General features: G+C 56.8%; 12 protein-coding genes across 12 annotated transcripts; 6 read left to right on the forward strand and 6 right to left on the reverse strand.

Annotated features, from left to right (window-relative positions):
• Positions 1-432: 432 nt before the first annotated feature.
• DL89DRAFT_319427 (barren) lies at positions 433-3,046 on the reverse strand (the record flags this gene model as incomplete). The annotated part of the gene is made up of 10 exons (XM_040891130.1): positions 433-763; positions 802-1,010; positions 1,036-1,348; positions 1,401-1,441; positions 1,473-1,674; positions 1,703-1,938; positions 1,985-2,041; positions 2,085-2,477; positions 2,525-2,693; positions 3,003-3,046. 10 exons carry the CDS (start codon positions 3,044-3,046, stop codon positions 433-435), a joined length of 1,995 nt encoding a protein of 664 aa, XP_040746889.1.
• A 91-nt stretch (positions 3,047-3,137) lies between these two features.
• On the forward strand, positions 3,138-6,620 carry DL89DRAFT_276965 (uncharacterized protein; the record flags this gene model as incomplete). Its single annotated transcript, XM_040889408.1, has 7 exons — positions 3,138-3,563; positions 3,593-4,428; positions 4,449-5,186; positions 5,251-5,972; positions 6,007-6,141; positions 6,168-6,432; positions 6,462-6,620. The coding sequence occupies exons 1-7, from the start codon at positions 3,410-3,412 to the stop codon at positions 6,618-6,620; spliced, it is 3,009 nt and encodes a 1,002-aa protein (XP_040746890.1). The 5' UTR covers positions 3,138-3,409.
• Positions 6,621-7,962: 1,342 nt separating this feature from the next.
• Positions 7,963-9,628, reverse strand: DL89DRAFT_319429 (uncharacterized protein; the record flags this gene model as incomplete). Its single annotated transcript, XM_040891131.1, has 3 exons — positions 7,963-9,059; positions 9,100-9,248; positions 9,559-9,628. The coding sequence occupies 3 exons, from the start codon at positions 9,626-9,628 to the stop codon at positions 8,031-8,033; spliced, it is 1,248 nt and encodes a 415-aa protein (XP_040746891.1). The 3' UTR covers positions 7,963-8,030.
• Positions 9,629-12,108: 2,480 nt separating this feature from the next.
• Positions 12,109-12,640, forward strand: DL89DRAFT_263706 (alpha/beta-hydrolase). The gene has a single exon (XM_040885951.1). It carries the CDS (start codon positions 12,147-12,149, stop codon positions 12,576-12,578), a length of 432 nt encoding a protein of 143 aa, XP_040746892.1. The 5' UTR covers positions 12,109-12,146; the 3' UTR covers positions 12,579-12,640.
• Positions 12,641-12,783: 143 nt separating this feature from the next.
• Positions 12,784-13,531, forward strand: DL89DRAFT_215706 (DCP2-domain-containing protein; the record flags this gene model as incomplete). The annotated part of the gene is given in 3 exon segments (XM_040884294.1): positions 12,784-12,827; positions 12,966-13,383; positions 13,397-13,531. Coding segments are annotated over 3 exon segments (597 nt in total), but the record flags the coding sequence as incomplete, so codon positions are not given.
• Positions 13,532-15,491: 1,960 nt separating this feature from the next.
• On the forward strand, positions 15,492-16,697 carry DL89DRAFT_219427 (uncharacterized protein; the record flags this gene model as incomplete). The annotated part of the gene is made up of 1 exon (XM_040884390.1): positions 15,492-16,697. The coding sequence occupies one exon, from the start codon at positions 15,492-15,494 to the stop codon at positions 16,695-16,697; it is 1,206 nt and encodes a 401-aa protein (XP_040746894.1).
• Positions 16,698-16,860: 163 nt separating this feature from the next.
• On the forward strand, positions 16,861-18,203 carry DL89DRAFT_242536 (FAD dependent oxidoreductase; the record flags this gene model as incomplete). Its single annotated transcript, XM_040885010.1, is given in 3 exon segments — positions 16,861-17,121; positions 17,208-17,679; positions 17,694-18,203. 3 exon segments carry the CDS (start codon positions 16,991-16,993, stop codon positions 18,201-18,203), a joined length of 1,113 nt encoding a protein of 370 aa, XP_040746895.1. The 5' UTR covers positions 16,861-16,990.
• On the reverse strand, positions 18,198-19,598 carry DL89DRAFT_2351 (uncharacterized protein). The gene has a single exon (XM_040884954.1). The coding sequence runs from the start codon at positions 19,526-19,528 to the stop codon at positions 18,422-18,424; it is 1,107 nt and encodes a 368-aa protein (XP_040746896.1). The 5' UTR covers positions 19,529-19,598; the 3' UTR covers positions 18,198-18,421.
• On the reverse strand, positions 19,577-21,940 carry DL89DRAFT_263707 (uncharacterized protein). Its single transcript, XM_040885952.1, is given in 6 exon segments — positions 19,577-19,798; positions 19,878-20,168; positions 20,206-20,626; positions 20,646-21,206; positions 21,268-21,348; positions 21,383-21,940. The coding sequence occupies 6 exon segments, from the start codon at positions 21,890-21,892 to the stop codon at positions 19,617-19,619; spliced, it is 2,046 nt and encodes a 681-aa protein (XP_040746897.1). The 5' UTR covers positions 21,893-21,940; the 3' UTR covers positions 19,577-19,616.
• Positions 21,941-21,987: 47 nt separating this feature from the next.
• Positions 21,988-22,754, reverse strand: DL89DRAFT_263708 (uncharacterized protein). The gene has a single exon (XM_040885953.1). It carries the CDS (start codon positions 22,576-22,578, stop codon positions 22,186-22,188), a length of 393 nt encoding a protein of 130 aa, XP_040746898.1. The 5' UTR covers positions 22,579-22,754; the 3' UTR covers positions 21,988-22,185.
• Positions 22,755-24,526: 1,772 nt separating this feature from the next.
• DL89DRAFT_219539 (cleavage polyadenylation factor subunit FIP1) lies at positions 24,527-24,712 on the reverse strand (the record flags this gene model as incomplete). Its single annotated transcript, XM_040884399.1, has 1 exon — positions 24,527-24,712. A coding segment is annotated over one exon (186 nt), but the record flags the coding sequence as incomplete, so codon positions are not given.
• A 736-nt stretch (positions 24,713-25,448) lies between these two features.
• Positions 25,449-27,001, forward strand: DL89DRAFT_280254 (kinesin-domain-containing protein; the record flags this gene model as incomplete). The annotated part of the gene is made up of 3 exons (XM_040889585.1): positions 25,449-25,620; positions 25,699-25,845; positions 25,880-27,001. 3 exons carry the CDS (start codon positions 25,449-25,451, stop codon positions 26,710-26,712), a joined length of 1,152 nt encoding a protein of 383 aa, XP_040746900.1. The 3' UTR covers positions 26,713-27,001.
• Between the last annotated feature and the right edge of the window lie 692 nt (positions 27,002-27,693).

Genomic DNA, 27,693 nt, shown 5'->3' on the forward strand with positions numbered 1-27,693 from the left:
CTTTTTGGCGCTGCTGGCAAGCTTGCTCTTTGTTTGCTGCCTCCTCTTGCGCGCGCTCGCATCCATGGCCATTGTCAGTTGTTCGAGGGAGCCCATGTCAATCCCGTCCCTCGACAATCAGACGCTGCGCTGCACTATACATGTAGCAAACGCAGTGAATTCAAACACCGCATTGCAATGGCTCTACTGGCCGCGAGGGCAGCATAGAATGCGTTTTCCTGCGATGCAGGCGCTGCCGCAAGTGATTGGCTGTGCGTGCAGAGAGTAAATAGTGGACGGCATCAGGCAGCCTGCACTACCACGCCTATGCTGCGCAGAGGAAAATAGCGCCAGTCTTGTATCACAGCCAAAGGGCCGTTCACAAATGCACTATATCGAAGCCGGCTGCAGCAGAGACAATTCGCGTTCTTGCTGATGTGAATAAATTTATTCCTACTCGTGCTCGAACCGGTCCTGCCGGATGACCAGGTCGCTCAGCGTCGAGTCTCCTTCGATATGCAGGTTACGCTCGTTTGCCAGGTGGAGCAGGCAGATAAAGCAGTACGACACCGAGAGCTCGCTCAGCTTCTCGGGTGGATACACGGACTTTAGGCTGCTGACGACGTCGCTGAACTTCTGGTCGCCCTCGAGCTCTACCGTCTCGTCGTCCAGCGCAGCAGCACTGGGCCGGTCCGTGGGCCTACCGTCGGTTTTGAGCGCCATCTCGCGCCAGATGTTGTCCTTGAGCTTCTTGACGTTGACTCGCTTGGCGCGCCGCGCGTAGCTTACGTACAGCGGCTTGATAAGCTTCAGCTGCGGAACGCCCGCATTGAGCACGTCGCCGTCAGCATTGCCATCGGCCGTGGTGTCGGTCCGGGTCGACGCTGGTCTGGACTCCCGAATGTCAAGCCATCGTCGTCAAAGTCATCATCAAAGCCAATCTGCGTCTCGTCGCCGATATCAGCGCTGCTGCCCAGCGCATTGGCCGCATCGTCGCCGTCAACCATAAATCCGCCGTACGAGTCGGTCCCCTGGCGCTGTCTGCTCGCGCTTGACGGTGCGGCGCGGGTTGAACTTGAGCCTCGGCTTCAGCAGCAGATTGAACAGGTTCTTGGACGAAAAGCGCACGTCCTCGGGCAGCGAGTGGTCCTGGTTCATAATGGCCTTGCGCGTCATTGTGATGGCCGACGCACGTGCCGGTTTGGCAAACAATGTCTCGACGCTTAGATCCGGCCCGTTCATAAAGTCAACAAAGAACGCTTGCTTCTCGGACCGCTTGCGCTTCGGGTCAGCCCCAGCAGCCTCCTCATTGTTTGCCGCCTCCTCGCCATTGACCTCCACCGCCTCCTCTCTGCTGCTCGTGCTGCCGCTTCATCGCAGTGCGCGAAATCGGCAGCCGCCAGTGCTCGGGCCCAGCCCACCCCTTGGCCAGATTCGTGTCAAAATACGACAGCAGGTTGTCCTCGTCTGCAGCGGTCGACAGCGACATTCACGCTGGGGATCCCGGTCGGCGTGCCTTGCTCAGTCGCGTCCTCAGCCTCGGCAATCTGCAGCATCGCTGCGGTCTCCATCGGGACCGGTCCGTCATTGTCGTCGTCAAAGTTCAAAAAGTGGCCCATGTCGTCGCCCCCGTCGTCCAGGCTAGGGCTCTGCTCGTCGTTCATGAGCGCTGGTGATGGCGGCACAATTTCAGAGCTGTGGTCGCTCGACAGAGGCGGGAAACTCCTCCTCAGCCTCGTCCTCCCGCAGATGCTCCTTCAGCAGCGAAAAGTCAACTGATGTATCGCAGGTAAACTCAAAGTCTGCCAGCGATGGGCAAATCTGCGCGTCGTCGAGGTTCCGTGTGATGTTGTCAAACAGCTCCTGCATTGGCGACAGGTCCAGCAGCGTCGTCTTGACCCTCTTCTGAGTCAACGGCATTCGGCTATCTGCCCCGTCCTCTGACTGGTCAGCAATTTCCTCGTCATCGTCGGCCACCATGCGCGCGTCGCTGGCATCAAAAGACAATCTTGCCATCGCCATCCACGCTCAGGTGGTTGAGCAGCAGTCCGCGCGCCCCACCCTCGTCAAAGTCAGCCGACGGTCTTCTTGAACAGCGGGTCGACCGAAAACTCGAGGTCAAGCTTCTTCACGCTGATGCTGGCCATGTCCTTGGCCAGCGTGTTAACCGATCTGTTTGCACGGCGCGACTTTTGCTTCCCGGCAGCGCTCTCCTCGTCCTGCTCCTCCTCACCCGCGGTGTTATTCCCACGACCACGCTTTCCTGGGGCCTCAGCCAGGCCACTCAGCAGCCGCCCGGTCTCCGATGCCACAGAGTCGACGCGCGACGAGAAGATCTTGACGCAGCCATCGAGCGTGCATGACGCCTTCTGGAAGTTGATCGAGTCGCCGTCCTTCAGCAGCCGCATGTCGTAGAAATAGTCGATCAGCGCAAAGTCCCATGTGTTGTTGGCATTAATCTTGTTGTCTGCCGCAATCTTCATCCACTCCTCGTACCGCTGGATTCAGCTCCTCAGGCGTCAGCTGCGGAAGCTGCACAGCGAACTGCCCGTTTCGGCGACTTTAGCTGCGGGCTCGGCGAAAAGAGGTTCGTCTTGGTTGTCGTGCGATGCGGCGTCACCAGGTTTGACCGCCGCCTCTCGATAGCCGACCTGCGGCGGCGGCGGCGCTCGGCCGCATCGTCATTCACCCGCGGAGTCTGCGGCGTACCGGCACTACGCGGTGTCGCGATGTCAGGAGACCCCTCCCTGCTTCTGGAATGCTTAGGGGTGAACATGGCTGCAGCGACTGGTGATTCAGAATGGAACTATGTATCAAAAAGTGTATAAACGCGAGAAGTAAACACGAGAAATAGGGGTGCAGACGCGGAATGGAGAGGACAGAAAGGTGCAAGGGGAAAAGCCTGCAATTTGAATAGCCCTCACGCTCTGGCACTGATGCCAGGCAGTCTGCCTGTGGCCCTAGCATGTTTACCCTTAGGACGGATTAGATTAGCCAGTGATCACTGCAAAGATATTTCGTACCGATCAAATCGCTGCTGCAGACCAATGGGCGTTGGCCCTGTCATGAGCCTGTCTGCCCACCCTTTGGGTCTCCGCCACGCACTGCTGGTGACATCCACGCTCTTACGGCAGACGCTTTACAAAAATCGCTCGCCTGAACAGCACCGCCCTTGGCCTTTTTCTACCTGGCGCATTTCAGCTTATTTCCATATTTCGCTTTCCACTCCATCTCCAACCAGCGGGGGTGCAATTTACTTGTCTTGTTGCTCTATTCGTGCCGGAAGGGTTCTTATAACACCACACAGCTCTTTCTCCCTGCACATCTCACAGTCTCTTGGAAACCCACATCAGCAAGGCATTTCAGTTCGTCGTCAACCCACAGATTTCGTATTTGTTCGATCAGCAACAGCGTGCTTTAGACGGATAATATGAACTCAGCTCCGTACCAGCAACACGCAGGCGCCCAACAGCGTCCGCCACCGCCGCCGCCTGGATCGGTGCCTGGAGCTCAGCCGGGCCAGAGGCCACCGGTAGGCATGCGCCCGCCGATGCCCCAGGGATCTCCGGCACCCGGAATGGGCGGTATGCCAGCCCAAGGCTACCCGCCCCAGTACAGACCGCCTATGCAGCAGCAACAGCCTGGAATTCGGCCCCAGCCACAAATGCAAATGAGGCCCCTATGCCCCAGCAGCAGCAGCAGCAGCAACAGCAGATGCCACAGCAGGCCCGGGTAGTATCGCCTCAGCAGCAACAGCAGCAGTATGCCCCTCAGATTCAGCGGCCGCCGATGTCGATGCCGTACCAGCAGCAGCAGCCTATTGCTCAGCAGCCTCAGGCGATGGCGCCTGGCATGGCGGGCATGACCCAGCAGATGGGAAACATGAACCTTGGTCAGCCTCAGCAGCAGCAGCAGGGGATGCAATCGCCTCCCCCCGGCTCCCACGCCCACGCCCACGCCCACAAGGCCCGGGCCAAGCGCGTGTATGCGCCAGCCGCCTCCATGGGGGCTCCCGGCGCCGCTGCTGGTGCTCCTCCGGCCGGCTACCCGCCGATGTCTGGCGCCCCGCCGCAGCAGATGCCCTACGGTGCCCAGGCCCAGCCTCAGCCTGGCTATCCCGCAGCGCCGGGTGGTCAGCAAACATTTGTGCCGGGCGCTCAGGCACCGACTCCTGGGCCAGCAGCCGGTAGTCCGTATGCTCGCCCTGCGCCGCTGACTGGCGGGGTTGCAGGAGCCCCGCAGCAGGCGCCATACGAGCCTCCCAGACCACGCATTGACCCGAACCAGATGCCCACCCCGTCTGCAGTGCACACGCATGACCAGGAGCTGCACAACGAGCAGCCATACTCGACGGCACTCAAGACCAATGTCCCACTGGCGTCCACCAACTTCACGGCCATTGACGAAGGCAATAGCAACCCGCGCTTCATGCGCATGACTATGTACAATGTGCCGCACACCGGAAGGAGTTGCTCAAGGCGTCGCACCTGCCACTCGGCATGATTGTCCAGCCGCTTGCGGACCTGGCTCCAAGCGAGGCTCCAGTGCAGCTCATTGACTTTGGCGCCGAAGGCCCGATCCGCTGCATCCGCTGCAAGACCTACATCAACCCGCACATGACATTTATCGAGGGTGGCAAGCGTTTCGTGTGCAACATGTGTCGCCACGAGAACGAGGTGCCTGAGGACTACTTCTGCAACCTGGACATGGCTGGCCAGCGCCTGGATCGTGAGGCACGGCCTGAGCTGCGGTGCGGATCGGTCGAGTTTGTTGCCACCAAGGAGTTCATTACCCACAACCCCAGGCCCGCCACCTATATCTTCGCCATTGACGTGACGTGGAACGCGGTGCAGAGTGGCATGGTTGCTACTGCAGCCAAGACCATCAAGGACCTTCTGTACCAGGGCCCCGGTCTGCCGGCTGGCACGCGTGTTGGCATCATTACCTTTGATCGTAGCGCGCACTTTTACAACCTGTTGTCGTCGCTGGATCAGGCACAGATGATGGTGGTGCCCGACATCCGTGACATCTTTGTGCCGCTCAACGAGGGGCTGGCTGTCGATCCGATCGAATCTCAGCTCATCATTGAGCAGTTGCTTGACTCGCTGCCTGCCATGTTTGCACGCAACCGCACAGCCGAGCCCGTGCTGGGTGCTGTTATTCAGGCTGTCCATGAGACACTGAGCGGCTGTGGCGGTAAGCTGTTTGTGATGGCGTCGGCGCTGCCCACGCTCGGCCCTGGCACGCTGCGCAACCGCGACGATGCCTAAGCTGCACAACACTGACAAGGAAAAGACGCTGTACGAGCCACAGGATTCGTTCTACCACGAGTGGGCTGTCAAGCTTGTTGAGCAAGGCATCAGCTGCAACCTGTACCTGTTCCCCGCTGCCTACATCGACGCGGCCACACTAGGCCAGCTGTCGACTGTGACCAGCGGCGAAATGTACATGTACCCGGCCTTCCACACCGATCGGGACGGGCCCCAGTTTGCCAGCGATCTGCGCTATGATGCCCAGCGTCCGTTCGGCACCAACGGCGTCCTGCGTATCCGTACCTCTGACGGTCTGCGCGTCGACGAGCACTATGGCAACCTTTACATGCGCAATCATGTCGACGTCGAGCTTGCAGGCATTACCAGCGACACGGCTATCGGCGCCTTGCTCCAGTACGACGGGAAGCTCGATGAGAAGCAGGACGTGTACTTCCAGGTTGCGCTTCTGTACACCACCTCTGATGGCCAGCGGCGTATCCGCGTGCACAACCTGGCGATTCCGTGCACGACTTTGATTGGCAACATGTTCCGTCACTCCGAGGTTGATGCCAGCATGAACCTGGTGGCCAAGATGGCTGTCGCTGATGCAATGCACACCCCGCTGAAGCAGATCCGCGACAAGCTGACTGATCGCACTGTGCAGATTCTGACTGCATACCGCCGCAACTGCGCATCAGGCAGCTCGCCCGGCCAGCTGATCCTGCCCGAGGCCTACAAGCTGTCGCCGCTCTACACTCTAGCGCTTCCTCAAGAGCCCGGCGCTCCGTGGTGGTGCCGATGTGCCAATCGACCAGCGCGTGTACCACATGAACCTGCTGCGCCAGTTCTCAGTGCCCAGGTCCATGGAGTACTTCTACCCACGCGTTCGCACCCGTGCACTCGCTCGACGGTGCTGAGGGCACTGTCGATGAGAAGACCGGTCCTGGTCACGCTTCCGCCTCTGTCACGCGCCTCGTATACGGTCCTGGACCCAACTGGCGCATACCTGATTGTCAACAAGGGCTCATCGCTGTACCTGTGGCTCGGACGCCAGACGCCGGCTTCCTTTGTCCAGGAGGTGCTGGGTGCACCTGCAGTGGAGCAGGTTGATGTACTGGCCCACCAGCTGCCAGAGCTCGACACGGCGCTGAACCAGAAGATCCGCGCTATTGCGCGTCAGTTGGTGCCGCTAGCGCGCCGAGTACGCCAGTGTGCAGATTCGTGCGCCAGGGTCTGGACCAAAGCGAGGTCGCCCTGGCTTCGTTGCTTGTGGAGGACCGCAACAACGACAACATGACCTACGTTGATTTTGTCTGTGCTGTCCACCGCCAGATCCAGCTCGAGATCCGCCCTAAGGGTCCGCTGGAGCCCAAGTGGTCGTACAACTAAAAATTATAAGCCGTTATCTTCATTTTTTATAAACAAAAATCCGATTTTTCAATCACCGCCTACCCTCTTACATCTTGCGTCATTCTTAAAAGTCGAGGAAATGCTGCGTTTGGATAAGAGGTCCATGCTGCTGCTATGTCAAGCCAGCGCAACAAGCTCAGTTGCTTTTTGTGAGATGTACAAGCCTTAGCTAAAAGAGGATAGCCCACTAGCCACAGTAGATTCGGGAAATAGAAGTCCATGAAACAGCAGGATTAGTCTCAGACCTAAAGCCTTCACGGCGTTCTTCAACCATTTCATGATCAATCGATGAATAAACCAACTCTGACACAGCCCTGGCCGTTCGCTGTTTTCAATCTCATTTATTTTTGATGTAGCTCCAATAGTGCAATTCCAAAGGAGAGCCTACAGATGTAAACGTGCATCATGAATTAGGCGACTTATTATAGTGTTCAGGCTAGCGCCATAGCAGGAACTGTGTGTATGGCAGGATTCCTGTCTGGAAACGGTTTATATAAATGGTTGCTAGATATGCTATGTATTTCAGCGTAAAGTTAATACTAGGAATATAAAGCGACCATTTAGATAGAATGCTAGTGGATAAAAGCCTGTGTCCGTCAAAATAGTTTATCCAATACATCAAGACTACACATGTAGACAAATAAAGGATATACCAAGATTTACTGAAGAAAAAGGGGAGACATCCAACCGGTTTAGAGACCTGGTCATAGTGGAATTTGGTTCATTGGCATGGTGCGGCAAGAGTGATTCGGCACTCCAATATCAACATTGGTGACATTACTGTTGGAAATACTGGAAAATACTGGAAAATTACAGCACTGTCTATTCCAATAGAATGGTCGTTGCTTTGTAGTGTATCTAAAACGCAAGCACTGTTGCTAGTGATTTGTATACAAGGTGTCGCGAGGTGTTAAATGTTCAACAATACATGTGTTGTGGTATGTGGTGAAGTACAAACCACCAGCTAAATAAAGCGCTTTTGTTTGACACTAGCCAATAACATCAGAGGCTTGTCACCCTCACAAGGTGACTACAGTCTATGGATGAGGCTGGCCCAGGAGCCACGCCCTGTGATCTTTTCCAGAACCGCTCAATCTGAAAGATATCAGGATGTTCTTTGGATACCTTCAATTCTCCCTTTTTCTTCATCTGCTTTCCTTAATGTATTCTGCACTTTTTAAGCTTATTGTTTCAAACAGGTTCTTAATATCCACAACTTCGCTTTAAGCGCTCAGTATTTGATAAAAGCACCATCGATAACACACATGTCTCGTTCTCAAAATGAACATGTTGTAACATATGTATTCCATGTTCCAGGATGGCAATGTTTGGCGAATGTATCACAAGTATGTTAGCACTCGACATCCAGTATGTAAAAAATAACTGCTCTTATTGAGTGTGCTTCTTGCGCTTGCTCCACTCGATTGGTGTGTTGCTGACCTCGAACTGGCATCCTCTACTGCGAAGCCGAGAGAGCAGGGCATTGCCCATGATGATTGAAGGCGGGTACACTCCTGGCTTGAATGAGCTGTCGCGGTCCAGTGCCAGACACAGTGCACTCTCGCCCAGATATTTGATGGTCTCACCATAACCCGGGTCGCTGGTGCCCACGACCTTGCCGTACACGGCGCTACCCTCATCGGTGAATCCTTCCAGACTCAGTGTGAAATGCCCCTTCTTGGTTGCCCGCTCACTCGGTCCACTCCCGGGCCGAGGAATGATGCTGAGCGCAAACAGAAGATTGCGAATGAAGCTGAACAGCATCAAGAATGCAAAATATGCCAAACCAATGGGCACTAGTACTGCATGGATGACGTTATATGCCGACATGGACTCGCTGTAGGTGAATCGCGGACCGTAGTTGAGAACCTGACCAGCCCACCCGGCAACGCGATTGTTGACCTCACCCATGATCCAGAATGTCTGCCAGCGCTTGACATGATTATCATAGTGGATCATGCTGCGGTTGAATGTCGGGTTTCTGAGGGTCTTTTCAGCGTCTGTGGACTCTTCGCTGCCCAGGAACTTTTCAGACAGGATGGTCTTGAAGTCGCCAATCTGCTCGATGGCAGTGGCCAATGTTCCACCACTAACTCCACCACGCACCCTGGTAATTGAGCCTTTGACGTGAAGCAGCGGCTTGTCCAGCTTCTGCTTCGCATATTCAGCCAGCATGAAGCAACCAATGTCGGCCGGAATGCTGTCGAAACCACAAAACGACGCAATGTGAACCTTGTTACGAACAGCCTTGTCGTTCAACTCGTCGTGCATTTTCTTGACCCACGGTACCTCGCCAGTGATGTCACAGTAGTCAGTCTTTTCCTCAACGCAGGCACGGACAAGCTCTGACCCGCGCAGCGCGTAAGGGCCAACCGTTGTCGCAACAACCCTGGTCTGTGCAACAATCTCACGGATGCGCTTTTCGTTGCTGACACTGCCGACCAGGACGTCCATAGACTTGACCCAGGTCCTTGAGTTCAGGGTTATTGGCAATGATCCGGCGCTGGGTGGCCTCGACCTTGTACTCGCTGCGACCACCTACGGCGATCTTGACATCTTCGGGTGCGTTCTGTGCAAGGTAGGTGATAAGCCGGGCTCCGGTGAAACCTGATGCGCCCCAAATGAGGATATCTTACTTGCGCAACGAGTCCATAGTGCTCAGTAAAGAAAAATCAAATTGAAAGTGTCAAAAAGTGAAGGAGGAGATGAGAAAGCATAGGATCAGCAAAATATTAGTGGCAACAAATGGCGAACAACTGAAACCTCATGCCAATGGTATCGTGACCGTTTGCTACACTTTGTCAAGTACCCCCACCCTCAGGCAGCAATTCGAGGCACACCTCTGTGTCAGAGAATACAATAGATATAGTGGCTAGTGTCACCCTTTTGTTTAACTGAAATAGCTGAATGGGAATACTGGGAGCAACAGTAGTCATATACGAGCCGATAATGTCCCTGGCTGTCACTGAGAACAGCCAAATGGCCATGCGATGCTAGCCTTGGCCAAGAAATGCATGGATGATCACCCTCCACATATCTTATGTTAACATAGGTGATGAGTGGTTATCAGAGAGAGGGGATGTATATGTATATGTATATGTATATGTATATGTATATATGTATATCTTTCAAAAATATGGCGGAAGAAAAACTGATCGTCTGCCTGGGACTTTGTATCTATGTGTTTCAACCTTGTCCATAGTGGTGCAGGGGGACTCTGGACCCCGAATATCAACACCTTAGGAATGGGAGATTCTGCTTTGGCGACGAAGCACGTATGAGACAAAGTGGCTTGGACAACGGGCCTAGACAATGCATGTATATAGGATATATGCTGCTTACCACTATATGGTTAGAGGTCCAAGACCGGCAGGTCTCTATTCGACACGAGTAACTTTTACTATTTATTCGAGCCAAGGTAAAAATAGTTAACAGAAAGGGATGAGAATTTACTCGTTGATTTTAAGTACGCAGAGGTTACCATTCTAACCACTAGATAGATTGGCGAAACAAGAGTGAAAGAAGTTTCGGGGGCATATCTAGTTTATTAAATCTCAAGACGTACTGGATATACGTAATATGAATATCTTTTTTTACTCAGATACAGATGCTGCTGTGGAAGCATGCACAAGAACCGTGCCAGATAAAACTTGAGCTCCTCATTCCGTAATAACCGTCGTTGGAAATTTAGAACAGATATCAGTGGTAGTGACGAAGCAGTAATCGTATATACTCCCCATCCAAACATGCTAAACGCACTTTTATAATTCACCCAAGACGCATTTTCTGTAGTCTTTTTGCTGGATCGAATATACCTATCTCCAATGTTGTTTGCAAGAATAGTCCAGTACCTGTATATTGCTAGCCAGTGCGGCCGCTGCCAATGACCGTGACATCCCGCAGGCAGCACAAAGCCCATTGACAGTCGATCTGTTCCACTCGCTGACGCGCATCGGTATGCCTGTGCTTTCGCCTGGCCAGGCAAAAGCGCTGTACGTAACGTCGTACTACGATCGTGCCAAGAATAAAGATACCAGCTATCTGAATGTCCTGGACGTAGTCTCAGGACAAACCACCCAACTGACGCCAATGATGGAGGACCAGAAAATAGGCAACCCGGTGTGGCTCAGCGAGTCCGAGGCAGCCTATCTCTCCAAGGGCTGCATATATAGGCACTCACTTGCACCTGGCACAAACGGCACACTGCTATACAATGGTACAGCGCAAATCAGCGGATTTGTGTATAGATCGAAATCCAACAGGGTAGTGTTCGGGGCAAGCGTGTATCCAGATGGCGAACTGCAAGGTGTGGGTCGTAACCAAGAGGCAGAGAAAGAAAAAAAGGACTCGGCCCAGATTTACGATGACCTCTGGGCACGGCACTGGAACAAGGTGGATGTCGCCGGTCAAGGTTAATGTGTTTACCATGGAAGTCAGGCGAAGAGTGGGGCAAGGGCGGGGCAAGAAACCTCATGAGAGAGTTTCCCGAGTTCCAGAACAAGCTGATTCGGTGGGATTCAGAGGGATTCGTAGTTTCTGACGACGGGCAGCATGTGGCTATAGTGGTGCGTAATCCTGGGTTGGACATGGCGTGGTCGACTGACGTCGACATTTACCTCGTTTCGACTAGCGGCGCAACAGTACCCAAGCTTTTGACTGACAAGTTCAAGGCCATGGCTGGCGGGCCGGCGTTTTCGCCAGACGGCAAAAGCATTGCATGGCTGCAGATGGAGACGCCTGGATACGAGGCTGATATCAACCGTATTTATATTCACGCAATCGAGAGTGGGGTGCAACAACAAATATCGCACGCGACTGGAATATGTCGCCGCAGTCGCTGGTGTGGTCGGCTGATAGGCAAGCAGATTTTTGCATTGGTGCCCGAGCAGGGGAACCGCAAGCTCTATTCGATAGATGTCGATTCTGGCAATCGCAAGGCACTGACAGCAAATGGATATGTGTCGGGCATCATGCGGCTCGGGACAGATAGACTACTTGCAATGTACACAAACGACACGTCACCAGCCAACATCTACGTGGTTGAGTTGGCCGCGGGAGAAGCATCCGGTGCGGCAGCTGACGCATGTGAATGAGGATAAACTACTGAACGTACATGTTAGTCCGGCCGAGGACTTTTGGTTTGCAGGTGCGCGCAACGACAGCGTGCATGGGTGGCTCCTGAAGCCGTACAATTTCGACCCGTCCAAAAAGTACCCATTGGCGCTGATGGTGCATGGCGGTCCACAGGGCTGCCAATATGCACATGTTCAGCTTGAGCCAGTGGAATCCCAAATCTGTATGCTAGTGCCGGGTTTGTCACAGTGCAGATAAACTTCCACGGCTCCTCGTCGTACGGACAGGAGTTCACAGACTCGATCGCGCAGCAGTGGGGCGGGCTGCCGTACGAGGACCTAATGAAGGGACTGGATCACGCTATTTCTACGAACAAGTACATCGACAAGGACCGGACTCGTTGCGCTCGGCGGCTCGTATGGCGGATACATGATGAACTGGATTAACGGAAACACGAAGCGGTTCCGCGCGCTGGTGGCACACGACGGACAGTTCAACACCATATCTGGCTACTACTCGACCGACGAACTGTGGTTCCCGGAGCACGACCTAGGTGGAGTGCCGTTTGTCGAGCGAAGCAGGGAGGTGTACGAGAGGTGGAATCCCGAGCGGCTGGCTGGCGAGTTCTCAACGCCAACGCTGTTTATCCATGGCGAAAAGGACTATCGGCTGACGACTGAGCAGTCCGTTGCGCCGTGGACGCTGCTCAGGCGCAAGGGCATCCCGGCCAAGCTCATGTACTTTGCCGACGAGGACCACTGGACGAACAAGCCCGGCAATTCCGTCAGGTGGTGCTCCGAGGTGCTGCGCTGGATCAGCAGCTTTGCCGAGACACAGCTGCCGTATGAGCTGGGGGCAGAGTAGGCTGTGGCGTGCACGCGATGGCTCGGCTCGAGTCGGATGCGGCTCGCTGGCAAAAAAGTCACGGCTTTGCGAACAAGGCCCAGTGTGGCAGGCTGGCTGCAGCAGAGCTTGCTTTTTTCTATTCGCTCTTACTTTTCAATTCAGCATTTTTTTACACCACTCTTTTACTTTTTTCATAAACACACTATTAGCTACAAGCGCAATGTTTGAGGACGCGACATTTTCAGAGGTCCTGGACGACTTGGCCAGGTAACGTTTATTTGACAGCCGGAGAAAACGAGCGAGCACGGGGAGCGAGCAATGGAGGGGAGGGGGCAAATGAGAAACAGGCAATTCAGGGACGCTGACAGCACCTCTTTTATTCTTTCTTGTGTGCACAGGATATAGCCGGTTTATCATTAACGTGCCCGAAGAGGAGCTACAGCAGGTGGAGCGGATTTGCTTCCAGATAGAGCAGGCGCACTGGTTCTACGATGACTTTGTGCGGGAGAAGAACCCGTCACTGCCGTCAATGTCGCTAAAGACGTTTGCGGGGCGGATGTTCAAGCACTGTCCGCTTTTGTCGCATTGGGCGCACGACGCAGAGACAGCATACCAGACATTCCTCGAGTACAAGTTTAAGGTGCCGGTGTGCGGAGCGATAATTCTGAACGAGGCGCTGGACAAGGTGCTGCTGGTGAAGGGGTGGAGCTCGCGGTCGAGCTGGGGGTTCCCGCGCGGCAAGATCAACAAGGACGAGCCCGAGTGGCAGTGTGCGCAGCGCGAGGTTATTGAGGAGACGGGGTTTGACATCCTGCCGCATCTGGTAGGAGAAGGAGCGGATTGAGATCACGCAGGCGGACCAGAAGATCCTGCTGTACATAATTACGGGGATTCCAGAGGACACAGAGTTCATTCCGACGACGCGCAAGGAGATCAGCCAGATCCAGTGGCACAACATCACGGATTTGCCGGCGGGCGGCAAGGGCAATGTTGGGAATGGGCCCAAGAACGGCAACGAGAAGGAGCACCGGTACTATCTGATTCAAGCCGTTTGTCAAGCGAATCAAGACATGGATCAGCAAGCACCAGGGGATGGCGCGCCGCATGAACGCTCGAATCGGCTCGCCGGGGGCCAGGGAGGAGAGCAAGGCCATAGCGCCGCTGGTGGCAGCGGGCAAGATGTCGGTGCAGGATCTGTTCAAGACAGTGAGCCGGGCGCAGTCACCGCCAGCTGAGCCGACAGGGGCGGCGGAGTGCGTCGGTGGCGATCGAGCCGAGTGTGGCGGCTCAGCACGGAAGTCCGATGCTGGGCGTGGGCCAGGCGCAACAGCGGTTCGGGGTGGCCACGCCCGAGAGCAAGTCGGCGTCGCTTCTGCAGACGCTGATGGGCCGGCCCAGCGGCGTCAGCAGCCCAGTCAATGGGCCCGAAGCAGACAGCAAGCTCCTGGCGCTGTCGAAGTTGATGCAGCAGAATGGCATTTCGGGCACACCGCCACCGCCGCCACCGCCGCCGACGTCATCCCTGGTTGGCCCAGCAGCGGTCCCGCATGTGTTGGCGGATGGCAGTGGGTTTATTCAGGGGAGCATGATGCCAATGCCGATGGTGGCACCATTTGTGGGCAGCATGATGGCGCCGCATCCCGGAATGCACCCGTTCGGAATGGTGCCGGTGAGCCACGGGTTCGTAGCTCCGATGGGCACGCCGCCGCAACAGCCAATGCCGCCGCATGCAAACGGGTCGTCGGCACTCAGCGGATTTGCGTTTGACTCGGGAGCGATCATGAATGCGTACGGGAAATCCCAAGCAGTAGAAACCCAGATATTTAAAGCAAAGAATGCAGTCCACAACAAAGATCGTCTCCCACGAGCAAAAAGCGTCTCCCACGAGCAAAAGAAAAAGAAAAGCATCGCTGGCGGTTTTGTTGTGTCGATGATGTCGCCGCGCCAGATCCCCCGTAGCTGGTGAGAAAGAGTGGGCGTGTGAATGTCCACCGGGTGCTGGCATTCTGCACAGCATAGCATTGGGCAGCTGTGGGTCATCATGACAAATGATGCGGCTTTGCGGGCAGTATCGTCCATGTGCAATTCTTGTTGCGGATCCTGTGACACAGACCCCATGAGAAGGGGAGGGGAAAGACGCAGGGGGCCGAGAAAGCAATTTCTCGATTGCACCATTTGTGCATGGGAGCTCGCCATCGCAACACTGAGAATTTGTAATCTCAAAAACTGCGGAGGGTGGGGGAGCCGGTTTCCACTGAGTAAAAGGCACTAATCGAATAGGGAGGCTGGGCAAGCCATATTCCGCATTGCAGGCGAAAATTTTTTCATTGAACAGAAAATAGTGGTTATAGTGCGTGAGAAGCGGGCGACATCTCAAGTCAATCCTCAGGCGAAGCACATCATCGTGCCGGGGCGAATGTGGGTGTAGGGCGACTCTCCCCCGCGTAGAAGCTAATGGCGTGCTGGTCTCCACACACAGGCGATAGGGTTGATGCCTGCGTAATAATGCTGCCTAAAGAGGAACTGTGTGGCACCCAAAAATTACGCGGGAGTGGCGAATGGGAACCGACACAGAAGGCGTGCTCAGGCCTGGAACCGCCTGAGCTGGCTAGGAAAAGAAAGCGTAGGGGACCTTACAGGACGGGCTGGGCGAACTGCAAAGAAACGCAAACCAATCATGTGCGCTCGGCATGTCTCAGAACTGTCAAGGGAAAAAAGGCTGTCAAGAGAAAACATTCGTCTGGCGCTGACAAATTGGCTGGACTGGTATAAAAGGACGGGCCGGGCAGGCGCTCAAGCAGGCCGTCATTAAAAAACAGCAGCAGTATCTTTTCATTCTCAAAGCAAGCCCATTGCGCCTCCCTCTAATACCTTTTGTCTTCATTCCTCACAATCCTCGTTCCAAGGAAGAAAAGAACTCCACAGCATCCCATGTCGCCTGCCAACACAAAGAACCTCTACGCCAACGGACAGGAGCCCGCACGCTACGGCTTCGGTACGCTGGCCATCCACGCCGGTGCCGAGCCCGATCCCCACACCGGAGCGGTGATCCCGCCGCTGTCGCTCTCGACGACCTTCAAGCAGAGGGCAGTGGGTGACTTCGTCTACGAGTACTCGCGCTCGGACAACCCGAACCGGGCGCACCTTGAGACGGCGATCGCGGCGCTGGAGCACGCCAAGCACGGGTTTGCGTTTGCCTCGGGATCGGCGACCACGGCGACGGTGCTGAACACATTGCAGCCGGGCTCGCACGTAATCAGCGTCAACGACGTGTACGGCGGCACGCACCGGTACCTGAACAAGGTGGCCGGCAGCCTGGGCGTCGAGACGACCTTTGTCGACCTGGCGGATGCCGAGAACCTGCGCGACGCGGTGCGCGAGAACACCAAGATGGTGTGGATCGAGACGCCTACCAACCCGACATTGCGGCTGGTGGACATTGTAGCCGTGTCGGCGATTGCCCATGAGGCTGGGCTGTACGTGGTGGTGGACAACACGTTCCTGTCGCCGTACTTCCAGAACCCGCTGGACCTGGGCGCCGACCTGGTGGTGCATTCGGCGACGAAGTATATCAACGGCCATTCGGATGTGGTCATGGGCGTGGCTGCCACCAATGACGATGCGCTGGCGTCCAAGATCCGCTTCCTGCAGAACGCCATTGGCGCCGTGCCGTCGCCGTTCGACTGCTACCAGGCGCACCGCGGCATCAAGACGCTGCATCTGCGCATGCGCCAGCATGCGGAGAATGCGCAGCGCGTGGCCGAGTTCCTCGAGCAGTCGCCGTATGTCGACAGCGTCGTGTATCCGGGCCTGCAGTCGCACCCGCAGCATGAGCTTGCTAAGCGCCAGATGCGCGGCTTCGGCGGCATGCTGTCGTTCCGCATCAAGGGCGACACCAACACTGCCGACCGCTTCCTGCAGCGCACCGCGCTTATTACCCTGGCCGAGAGCCTGGGCGGCGTCGAGAGCCTGGCTGAGCTGCCGGCCCGCATGACCCATGCCGGTCTGTCGCCCGAGGAGCGCAATGAGCTGGGTATCACTGACAACCTGATCCGCCTGTCGGTTGGTGTCGAGGACGGCGATGATCTGCTGGCTGACATTGCCCAGGCTCTGGCTAGCGCTGTTGCCGACAACTAATTTTTTTTGTTTCATTTCATGCTCTTCACACTGTACTTGGTCTTTTCTTTGTAATTAAAAGTACATGTTCTATACCAATATCTTTCGGAGTATATGTGCAGCCGAGCAGAACAAGATACATTCCTGCAGATCCCAGTCGTCACGCGACCGTGCTCAGATTCGGTTCTTTATCTTTTCACACTATCTTTTGTAAAGAGCGCGAATTCGATAAATGGCTCGCAGACAAATTCAACTTGGGCGGCGGACTGTACTCGAGCGCAGCCGACACCCTGGCGTCGCTGAAGACGCAGGACATGATGCAGGTGGACCACCTGGTGATTGGCGGCGGTGCTGTCGGGCTAGCGGTAGGCAGTCGGCTATCGAGGCGGCCCGGCACAAGCACATTGGTGGTTGAGAAGAACAAGCAGTTTGGCATGGAAACCAGGTGAGTTCAAAAAAGCAACATTGCCTACTGCTCTGCAGGAAGAACAAGAAAAAGCATGCATTTGGCTGACGAGTTCGTTTGCCTAGTTCGCGAAACAGCGAAGTAATCCACGCAGGCATCTACTACCCGAAGGACTCGCTGAAAACCAAATTGTGCATCCGCGGCAAAAGCCTGCTGTACGAGTACTGCGATAAGCACCAGGTGCCGTACACGCGCGTGGGCAAGTGGGTGGTGGCCCAGGACGAGCCGCAGACGCAGTACCTGCACGCTCTGGCAATGCACTGCGCGGACCTGGGAGTGCCGACGGAGCTCATTGGCAGTGCTGAGCTGCGCAGCGAGCCGTCTGTGCGCGCGCATGCCGCACTGGCCAGCCCTACCACGGGCATCATCGATGCGCACGCGTATATGGGCAGGCTGCACGCCGACGTGCTTTCGAATGGCAGCGACTTTGTGCCATTGACTGAGGTCACAGCCATTGCACGTGGCTTGGACCACTACCGCGTGCTGGTGCGCACCCACGATCCGGACGCGCCGGTGATGGGCGTGCAGGCAAAAGTAGTTCGTCAATGCAGCCGGCCTGTGGGCCGATCCGGATCGCAGGCATGGCGGGCGGCGACGGGTGGCGGCAAAAGTACCGCCTGCATTTCGCCAAGGGCCGGTACTACACGTACAGCGGGTCGCAGATCAGGGTCAGTCGGCTCATCTACCCGGTACCCGACAAGCACATCACGTCGCTGGGCACGCACCTCACTGTGGACATGGGCGGCGGCATCCGGTTTGGCCCGGACCTCGAGTGGATCGAGTCCAACACTGACTACGATATGCGTGGCGGCGCGTCGCTGGACCAGGTGAGGCAGGCGGTCGCCGAATACCTGCCCGGCATCCGCACCGAGGATCTGAGCCTCGGATACACCGGCATCCGCCCGAAGCTGCAGCCGCCTGGAGGCAGGTTCCATGACTTTGTGGTTAGCGAGGAGACGGGGGCAGGCATGCCGGGGTTTGTCAATCTGGTCGGCATCGAGAGTCCTGGGCTGACGTCGTCGCTGGCCATTGCCGAAATGGTCGAGCGGCTTGTTTACTGACAGGGTGTTTTTGACCAGGAGATCAACGCAGCAAGGTCCTCGTTGTTTTTGTTTCCATACACAGTTTTTTTATACCAATCCCCTATCCAATTCTAATTCCCCTTCCTACCGAATCACAGTGCCTGAATGACAACACAGCCCAGCGTTCTCTACTACTGCGCGTGCAATGGGGCGACAGGCGCGACAGATGCACAGCATTCCGGACGCAAGGCCCGCCGCTACTCCCCACGTCGCCCTTGCTCCCTCTGCGGGCGTTCCCGCTGGAGCACCTGTACTACTGCGACGACTGCAGTGCGTTGCGCTGCCCGCACTGCGTGATCGAGGAGCCAGCCGGCTACCACTGCCCGAACTGCCTGTTCGACGTGCCCACGGCCAGCGTGCGGTCGGAGCAGAACAGCTGCGCGCGCAACTGCTTCCAGTGCCCCGTCTGCACCCACGTGCTGGCGGTCGTCGAGGGCGACGTGGAGACTGCGGCTGCAAAGCCCTATAGTCTGGCGTGCGCAGTGTGTTTCTGGGACTCCAGGGCGATCGGCTGGGCGTTCGAGAAGCCGACGGGCATTTCGGCGCAGATCGAAAGGCTGCGCGGCCGCGGGAGCAGGACCGAATATGCGGGGCTGTTGGAGCATTGGCGGGCGGTGCAGCGCGCGGCGGCGTTGAAGGCACAGGCGCCGGCAGGGTATGTGGCGGGAGGGTATGAGGATACCGATCATGTGCAGGTAACCCAGCGCATGGCCGTTGAAAACGCCGACTTTGCCGCCTCGACCGCCGAGCAGGCGGAGCCGCAGCGCGTGCGGCTGCACATGAAGCTGGCGCGGCGGTGCCGCCAATGCCACCACATTCTGATCAAGCCCGAGAGCAAGGCGCAGCTGACGCGGTTCAAGATCCAGCTGGTGGCCATGCACTTTTTGCCGCGAATCCTGGTCGCCCATGCGCCGGGCCTGCGCGCCGGGACCACTGCGCCGGTGGTCCTGCGGTTCGCCAATCCGCTCTACACCGACATGCACGTGCAGGATCGCCTGCCATGCCGACTCAGCAGCGGCCATGGTGGGCATTATGAAGCAGCAATTCACGCTGCCGCCGTTCACCGAGCTGTGGGAGTACGACGACGACGACGACGAGGCTGGACCAATGCGGAGTGAGCTGCTAGCCGGTGCCCAGGACGGCGTTGTCGAGAAGCACGGGAACCGCATTGCCATTCTGGTCAAGGTCGCCGCAGTCGAGAAGACCGACTGTCTGGTGCTGCCGCTGCTGGTCACGTGTAGCCACGTCGACGACATGGACCAGGTGGTCGAGGGCGAGCGGAGCAGCGAGCCGGCACGCTCCATCACAAACTCCTTCTGGACGTATGTTTCTCTGGGTCCTGTTCAATAGAGCTGATTACATTGTGGCCAACAACACTAAAAAAATTCTCATCTAGTCCTCGTCCTCCGAGTCCGATCCCTCCATGACGATGTCCGGGAACTCCTCCCCGTCACTCTCTTCCTCCTTCGTTGAAGCGCTTGTGTTTGCTGGCGTACCGCTGGCCGCTGGCTTGAATGTTGGCACGGCCGGCAGCTTGGGCAGCGCCGACTCTACTGGCTTTTTGGCTGCTGGCTCTGTCTCCGCAACCGCCGCAAAGTTGTCCTTGGAGAATAGGCTCGTCATGGACCGTGTCTGGACCGATTGCGTATCAACCAGACTGGCTGCTCTTCTTTGCCGGGAGATCAGCAGCAGTAGCAGGCTCCTTCTCTTCCCTTGTCTTCTCAATCAGCGGTTCATCCAGCTTGACACGCTTCGCCTGAATCGGCGCATTTGCGTCCTCCGCAACCGTGTTTTGCTGCGGCGGCTGCACCAGCTCGTCCAGCATGCTCTTGTCCATCTCCACTTCTTCTTCTGGCGCTGGTCCGCGCATCTGCGCCGGGAGCTTGGCGTGGACCACCGGCTCAATCGCCGCCAGAGCCCGTGTGCACACACACTGGATCTTCGCTGACGGGCTGTCCAGCCCAGCCGTAAACAGCGACACGGCGATGCGGCACAATCGCCTTTTGCCAGGGATCCGGCGACAGAACCGACGCCAATAGGCACTCAAAGAGCTGTGCCGTGTATTCCACGTCCGTCTGCCGCCCGGCAAACACCGTCCGGTCATGGTTGACCGTCTGCAGCAGCAGAAGCGTCAAAAGCTGCCCGTCGATCTGCGTGCGCTGCACCGTCGTGAATGCCGTCGGCGCGTTGACAAGGATAGCCGTGACAACACACAGCGCGCTGTGGTTGACCGAATTCAGCTGCACTAATGCGTACTCCAATGACTCGGCGCTCCCGGACTCCTCCTCAACCACCTGTTTGCTGCCGCGTTTGCGCGATGCCTTGGACGCGGCTGGCGCGGGGGCTGCGCGTTGCTGCTGCCCACGCACATTTGTGCTGCTGACAATGTGCGCCACAAACTCCTTAGGCAGCCACACGGACGAATCCGAACCCGAACCGCTCAACATACAGCTGGATCAGCGCAAACACCGCCGTCTGCGTTGCCGCGCTGCCCATCAGCTTCGAGTTGATCACCGCCACTGTGCGCGCAATCCCGCCCAGGAATGGCTGCAGATAGTCGCCCAGCGCAACCGCCAGCGCGGCCAGCATGTGGACTGCCGCCATATGAATTCGCGGCGCCAGCAGCGGCACCAAGGAGTACTCCGCCCGGTCCGTTTTGGCATTGGCGATGCGCAGTGGGACAAACGCCAGCCGCGAGATCGTCTCGACAATCAGCTCGATGGGCACCGCGATATTGGCGCTGGTCGGCCGTGTAAGCAGGGCGGTGAACAGCTCCACCATGCCTGTGATGCGGTCGACTGCCTGTGGGATCGAGGCCATGAAGTCGCTCGAAAGCTTCGGCAGATCGCCAAACTCCCTGCGCTCGGACTCGGGCGCCCCTGCATCCACACACATAATATGGTCAATGCACCAGTCAATCGTGCCCATCGTCAGCTGCATGTACTCGAACCACCGCTCCTCCACCGTCATTTTGCCGCCCGCCTGGCACACCGACGCAAAGCAACCGGCCGGCCCGCTTCATTGTCTCCGGGCTCCGCCGCACCGTCTCACCGGTCAAGTACTTTAAGCACAACTTGACTGTCTTGTCGATCGACGGCCGGAACAGCGTCGGGAACCAGTTCACCTGAGCACATCAGAACCTCCATGATCGGGTTAACCAGCTCCGAGTTCTTCTCAGCCAGCGCCAACACCGTCTGGTTTACGCGCGGCACCTGCGCTGCCGCTACGTCCCGTTGCAATTCCGGCACCTCGCGCACCACATCCAGGAACCCCACCAAAGTCTCCATCGTGGCCTCGTAGACCGGGTCGACCTCGCTCTTGCCCAGGATCGCCAGCAGACTCGCCATCCATTTCGACGCATTCTCGACAAATATTTTCGGCGACTGCTCGGCCGTGTACTTCATCAGGAGCACGCCTGCTAGGCGCGACTCGGACGTCTTACCAGTCGCCAACGAGTTGATCCGCGTCAGCCACTTGTGCACTGTGCCCTCGTAGCGCTTCACCACCTCGGCCGGTGCTGTGTGCGCGCCAGTGAACCCCAGGAGATTCTGCGACTGGAACGTCTCGATCACCAGACCCAGGTTCGCTGCCACGGCATCTGTGTTGGCCAGGTACGTACTGGTAAGCAATGATAGCGTCCGCTCGGCACGCTGCACGTTAAACTCCATTCTGCACGGGTGTTGAGGGAGAAATAAAAATAGTCTATTTTGCGAATTTGCGTCGAGTACAGAAGAAAAGAAACAATATCAAACATGGCTTGCCCGTCTGTGGTTCGTCTCAGAGTCAGCCGCGCTGGCTCTGAAGGACGAAAAAAAACAAAAATTTTGATCCTGATCTGCCCTTCCGGATCTAGCCCGTGGGCAGAGGGCGTGGTGCCTAGTAGATCAGGTAGCGGCTGCGCGCCTTGCGCCCAATGACTGCCATGTTGTGGCGCCTTCTGAGCCATTGCAAAACCTTGACCTCATCGGCCAGCTGCAGTCCTGGTCCTGTTGAGCGTGCGTCTCAGCTCCTCATGGCACCGTCTCTCCTCATCGGTGATCTTGCTATTCGGCTTGGTTGTGCGATCGCGCACCGAGCCCAGAAACTGCGCCTCGAGGTTCTCTGTAGCCACGCGCAAAATGTCCACGCGTGCCTGCTGCCGATCGTACGAGTCCCGGAGGTCTCCGAAGATAAGGCTGGCTGCGACGTCTGACGACATTTCCTGGCCTTGTGCGGTTTGCAATGAAGGGTTGCCGAGCTGGAAGCTGAGCGGGTAGATTAGCTCGGGCGTGGTGGCCGGCGGCGTGTATTGGGATGTGTGTTCGTGGTGAGGGGGGTGGGAGAGCGGGTGGTCATAGGGAATCGAGCTGTCCATCTTGGTGGCTATTTAAGCGCCTTTGCACGGTTCGTCTTGGTGGGTTGCTTTGCTAATAATTGGGCTGGAAAACAGTATTGAGTAGTTTGTTGTCGCCAACAAAAGGGCGTAGTAGACGACCTGAAAATAGGTTAGTCTTTCCAATGGCCATGTTGTGCGGCAATAAAGCGCAATTTTGCAATGTCTGAATCGAAAAACGACGGGAGAGAATGGCACAATATGGAGCCTTTTAAGCCGAACACTTGGTTGTCTCGAAGTCACTTTGGCAGTGGCTGATCGGCGGCTCTTTTGCCAAATCATCGCAATGTCTATTCTTGGGCAAAAACATATCCATATCTCCCCGTGGCCTTCTCGCAAAAGCGTTGGCCAGATCGGTAACTTTCTGCACACCTGCGACAGGAAACGACCAGAGGGGCAGTAGAGCGTAAACAGAAGGGCGTTGCACAGAAAACCTCACCGGAGATAAAGGGACATGGTCGGGGGCTGCACAACGGTGCTGAGGCCTTGCCACTTAGGATTCCCACCCAGCCGCTGGCACCAGGATGCCCGCTGGGGTGGGGTTGTGGCAAGTAGCACGCCCAAAACAGGCTTTTACATTCTCCAGCATTTCGACGCAAAAAGCCAGCAGTAGAAACCATGTTACGGGTGACCAGTGCTGTGTCCTTACATTCTGGTTGGATGGCTCAGGATGGGTCACGGATATCACGAATTGCAGGGGGCAGCGAGAGCTTGGAAATACAAAGGCGATCAAGCAAACTACAGCAGACGTCTGGTCGGCAGGTTGCCCGGTCTGGGGTTATAAGGTCGGAGCTCAAATTGGCTGCACCGACACGCAGCACGCTCTGTCGCATAGGATGCCGAGTATGCCATGACAGGGCAGTTCTGCATGAGCTGCTAGAACCACGCTCCTTGAGACATCCGTCTCGTGCCATTAGGCATAAAACCCAAGTCGCGAGCCAGGCCATTTTCCTTATTTCAGCTCCCCCAGACGAGGGGCTAGACCCGCGGGTGGCGCGCTCCTGAGCTCCAAGCAATTCATTAGCGCAGAGGCATCTGAACTCTTTTTTGAAATACCCCAAACAAAACGAAAGAAAATAAAATGCAAGGCCAGCCTTCAGTGGCGGCGTTTCGATATGTTCCTTGCCTCCTTGTCCCCCGAAGGCGAGCGCCGGCGCTTCTGCACATGGCGCTCTCCATTGTTTCCGCGACCCGCCTGGCCGCCGCTCTCTGCGCCACGTCCACGCTCCCGGCTGCGCTCCCGCCGGCGGTCGGGCCTACGCGACCCGCTGTCAGCCTTGTCCCGCGCACCGTCGCGCTCACGTGGCCGGTCCCGATCACGCCGCGATGGGCGCTCCTCGTCGCGGTCCCGCTGCCTCATTCGCGAGCTCGAGCGCTCGCGACTCCCGTGCCGCCGCGACGACCTACCCGACTCGCTGCCGCGGTCATCGTCGCGCTGGCTGCCATAGTGCTCCCGTGGCTGCTGGCCGTGGCTTATTCCTGGCCCCCGCTGCGCCGGGTTCATGCCTTGCTGGTGCCCACCATGCGGCATCGGCGGCCTGCCACCCATCTGCATCTGCGGGTTCATCATTGGCCCGCCCTGCCGGCTCATGTTCATCGGCATATTGCGCTGCCCTCCGGGCATGCCCGGTGGATAGTACCCCTGCTGCATTGGCATGTTCATCCGCATCTGCTGCTGGTACTGCATCTGTTGTGGGGTCATCATTGGCCGCTGCTGACCATCCTTGCTGTGGGCCGCACGCGACTCACTGCGGCCACCACCATCGCGTCCCTCGTCGTCATCATCGCTCCGGCCACCGTCCCTCGGCTTCTGTGCGCCTGGCGGCATCTGCTGCCGCATAAACGGCGGGACCATGCCTGGTGGCATCATTGGGTTCCCTGGGAACATGCCTGGATTGCCCATTGGCATCATCATCCCGGTCGGCATGATCTTGCGCACGCTAAAGTCGGCCCTCAGCTGCTTCTGCTTCAAGCAATACAGGCGCCACGTCTGCTCGTTGAAGCCAAAGTTGAAGTAATCCGTGATATCGGCACCAGGGTTGCGCCACGGCTTCTCCTCCAGCAAATCCAGGTCGATTTTGTAAAGATCGATGTTTTTCAGCAGCGGAACCGTCATCATGTCCATCCGGTCGCTGTTTGTCGCCAGCAGCTGCTCGATGGTGGTTGCTGACCCCTTCTCGTCACCCAGCTGGCCGAGGGCCTTTCCTGCTTCGGCGCCGGTGCTTGCTGTGCCGCCCTCCGCTTGGTTGGTACCGCTGCCGTCTGCATCCGCTGGCTCAAGAATCACCTCGAGATCGTCGTCGTCGTCGTCATACTCGCTGCCCGATTCCTCGTCAGCACTGGGAGTCTCAGCATCGCTCTGGTGAGCACTGGGTTGGGCCTGCGCGTCGGGTCCACCAGCTGTTGGAGTGCCTGTGGCTGATTCGCCATTTGCTGGCTCTGTGTCAGTTGCTGGTGCCTGCGCAGTCGCAGCAGTAGCAGTGTCGCCATACAAGAACGCGTCTTCGTCTTCAAATGCGCTGGACATTATATATACTGTGTGGAAAAGGAAGAGGCGGGTCCAATGCCAATCGACGTAATAAAGAGTGAAGGAAAAAGCGAATTGGGCTAATGGCGAATGGCAAATTGGGTCCAACCTGAGAAAAGCGACGAGCGGCGGCTCTGTTGAGACCCTCGAGCCGAGTTTATTTTGTTGGAAATGGGCCAATGGCAGTGCAGGGGCTCGAATTTGCCTGGTCGCGAAAAATTCACCAGCTTCTAAATGCGCAGCGCATTTGCTCAGAACCCAGCAGCCTTTTGCTCTTCATTCAACTCCTAATTTTCTCGTTCTTTTACTGAAAAGCTGTGCCAAAATGGAGGACCACATCAATGTGGCCATTCGCATTCGCCCGCTCAACCAGCGGGAGGTTCGCAACTCGACCACAGTGGCACTGAACCAGCTGCCATGGCACGTAAACCGCGACACCATCATACAGAGGCAGTACCACGACGGACGCTTTAGTCAGGGAAACTCGTACACATTTGGTAAGTAAGACGACGCGAGACCCGCAAGTAATTGTACGCCCATGCCTGCCCATGCAGCTAAGCTACATTTTGTTGTAGATAAGGTGTTTGATCAGAAAGACACAACGCAGAAAGTCTACGACAACAGTGTGAAGGGGATCATCCAGTCGACGCTGGCAGGATTCAACGGCACGATATTTGCGTACGGACAGACGTCTTCGGGCAAGACCCACACAATGCACGGTAGTGAGGTCCGAGCCTGGAATCATCAAGCTGGCAGTTCGCGACATGTTTAGCAAGATCGCGCAGGATGAGAGGCGCGAGTACCTGCTGCGTGTGTCGTTTTTGGAGATCTACAACGAAGTGCTGCGCGACCTGCTCGAGCCGTCCAAGGCCAGCCTGAAGATCCACGAGAACGCGAAGCGCGAGATTTTTGTTGGCGATCTCTCTGAGCATATCGTGTTCAACGCAGAGCAGGTGGAGGAGCTGCTTGCCAAGGGCGACCGCAATCGGCACATCGCTGGCACAAACATGAACGAGCGTAGTAGCCGATCGCACACAATTTTCCGCATTGTGGCTGAGAGCCGAGAAAAGTCTGAGGCAGGGTCGGCAGATAGCAGTAGCCAGGACGGCGACATGGATGTGGATCAGGAAAAGCACCATCAGCGGCTCAGCTCGGGAAGCTTGGGCGAGACTGGCGAGTTTACCGGTGCTGTAATGGTGTCGTGCCTGAATTTGGTCGACCTGGCCGGCTCCGAGCGGGTTGGGCTCACTGGTGCCGAGGGACAGAGGCTGAAGGAAGGTGGCCATATTAACAAGTCGCTTTTATCGCTGAGCACAGTCATTGCTCGCCTGTCTGAAGACGGCGGTGATCGTGGTCACATCCCGTATCGCGACTCGAAGCTGACACGCATCTTGCAGCCATCGCTAGGCGGCAACGCGCGCACATTGATTATATGTACAATTACGCCAGCGCAGGACTACGTTGAAGGAGTCGCTGTCGACGCTCAAGTTTGCGTCTCGCGCCAAAACCATCCAGAACAAGCCCGAAGTCAACGAGGAGCTGCGTGGCGATGCCCTGCTTCGTCGCCTCAAGCGTGCCAGCGAGCTTGAGAAGGAGGTTGCGCAGATGCGTGATTTGGAAAAGAAGAAGAATAAAATCGAGGCCGACAACGAGGCTGCTACTGCGGCAACTGTGGAAGTCGCAGAAGGAGCGGGAGCGACTGCAAAAGGAACTTGAGCAGCAGCAGAGCAAGATGTTTGCTGAGCGCCCTAGCTGGAAATGACAAGGGACCGGTTGATGCCGCCCTGACACCACGCCGGCAGACATGGTTCCCAGGACTTCAGCGCTCTACCGACGGCGGCACAATGCCAATCAACTTTACCAACGACAGTGAAGATGATGATTCGAGTCCTGAGCCGCAGACATCGGGGAATGTGCAGAGGAAACAATGCTGTCGATCAAGCTGTCATTCGACAGGGTTAGCGAACTCGAGACACAAAACGATGCCTTGCAGCAAACACAGGCGGAAATGACCAAGGAGAACCGCGAGATGGAAGCCACCATCCAGCGTTTCATGCGTGAAAACAACCTGCTGCTGTCAACTCTGGGCCAGCTGGCAGCTGCCGATACGATCCCGCCGTCGCCAGCCAAGGGCGATCTAACAGCTGCGCAGCCGCCGCGTGAGGTGGTCCAAGTCCGGCGAAAGCTCCGTGCGCTGATCACAACGCTCGATGCGTCGCAGCGCCAGTGCCAGAAGTTCCGGACGCAGCGGCCCGAGGCCGAGTTCCTGGAGCTGGAGCTACAGGCAGTGCGCGAGACGCTTGTCGAGAAGGAGGAGCATATGGTCGATCTGATGCGCGAGTCTGACGATGTGCTTGCTCGGTGCCAGGAGGCTGAGAGTGCTGTGTCTGAGCTGCAGCGCAAGCATCAGGAGCTGCAGGATGAGCTGTCCATCTCCAAAGAGTCTGGAGTCGATGCGCGCAAGGATGGTCGTGCAGCTGCGCATGGAGGCTGAGATGCTCCAGCGCCAGCACGAGATGGATCTTGCGAAGCAGCTGTCCAACACAACCCAATCGATGGAGCAGAATCAG

Source organism: Linderina pennispora, assembly GCF_002104995.1.
Source record: "Linderina pennispora strain ATCC 12442 chromosome Unknown DL89scaffold_1, whole genome shotgun sequence".
Classification (NCBI taxonomy): domain Eukaryota; kingdom Fungi; phylum Kickxellomycota; class Kickxellomycetes; order Kickxellales; family Kickxellaceae; genus Linderina; species Linderina pennispora.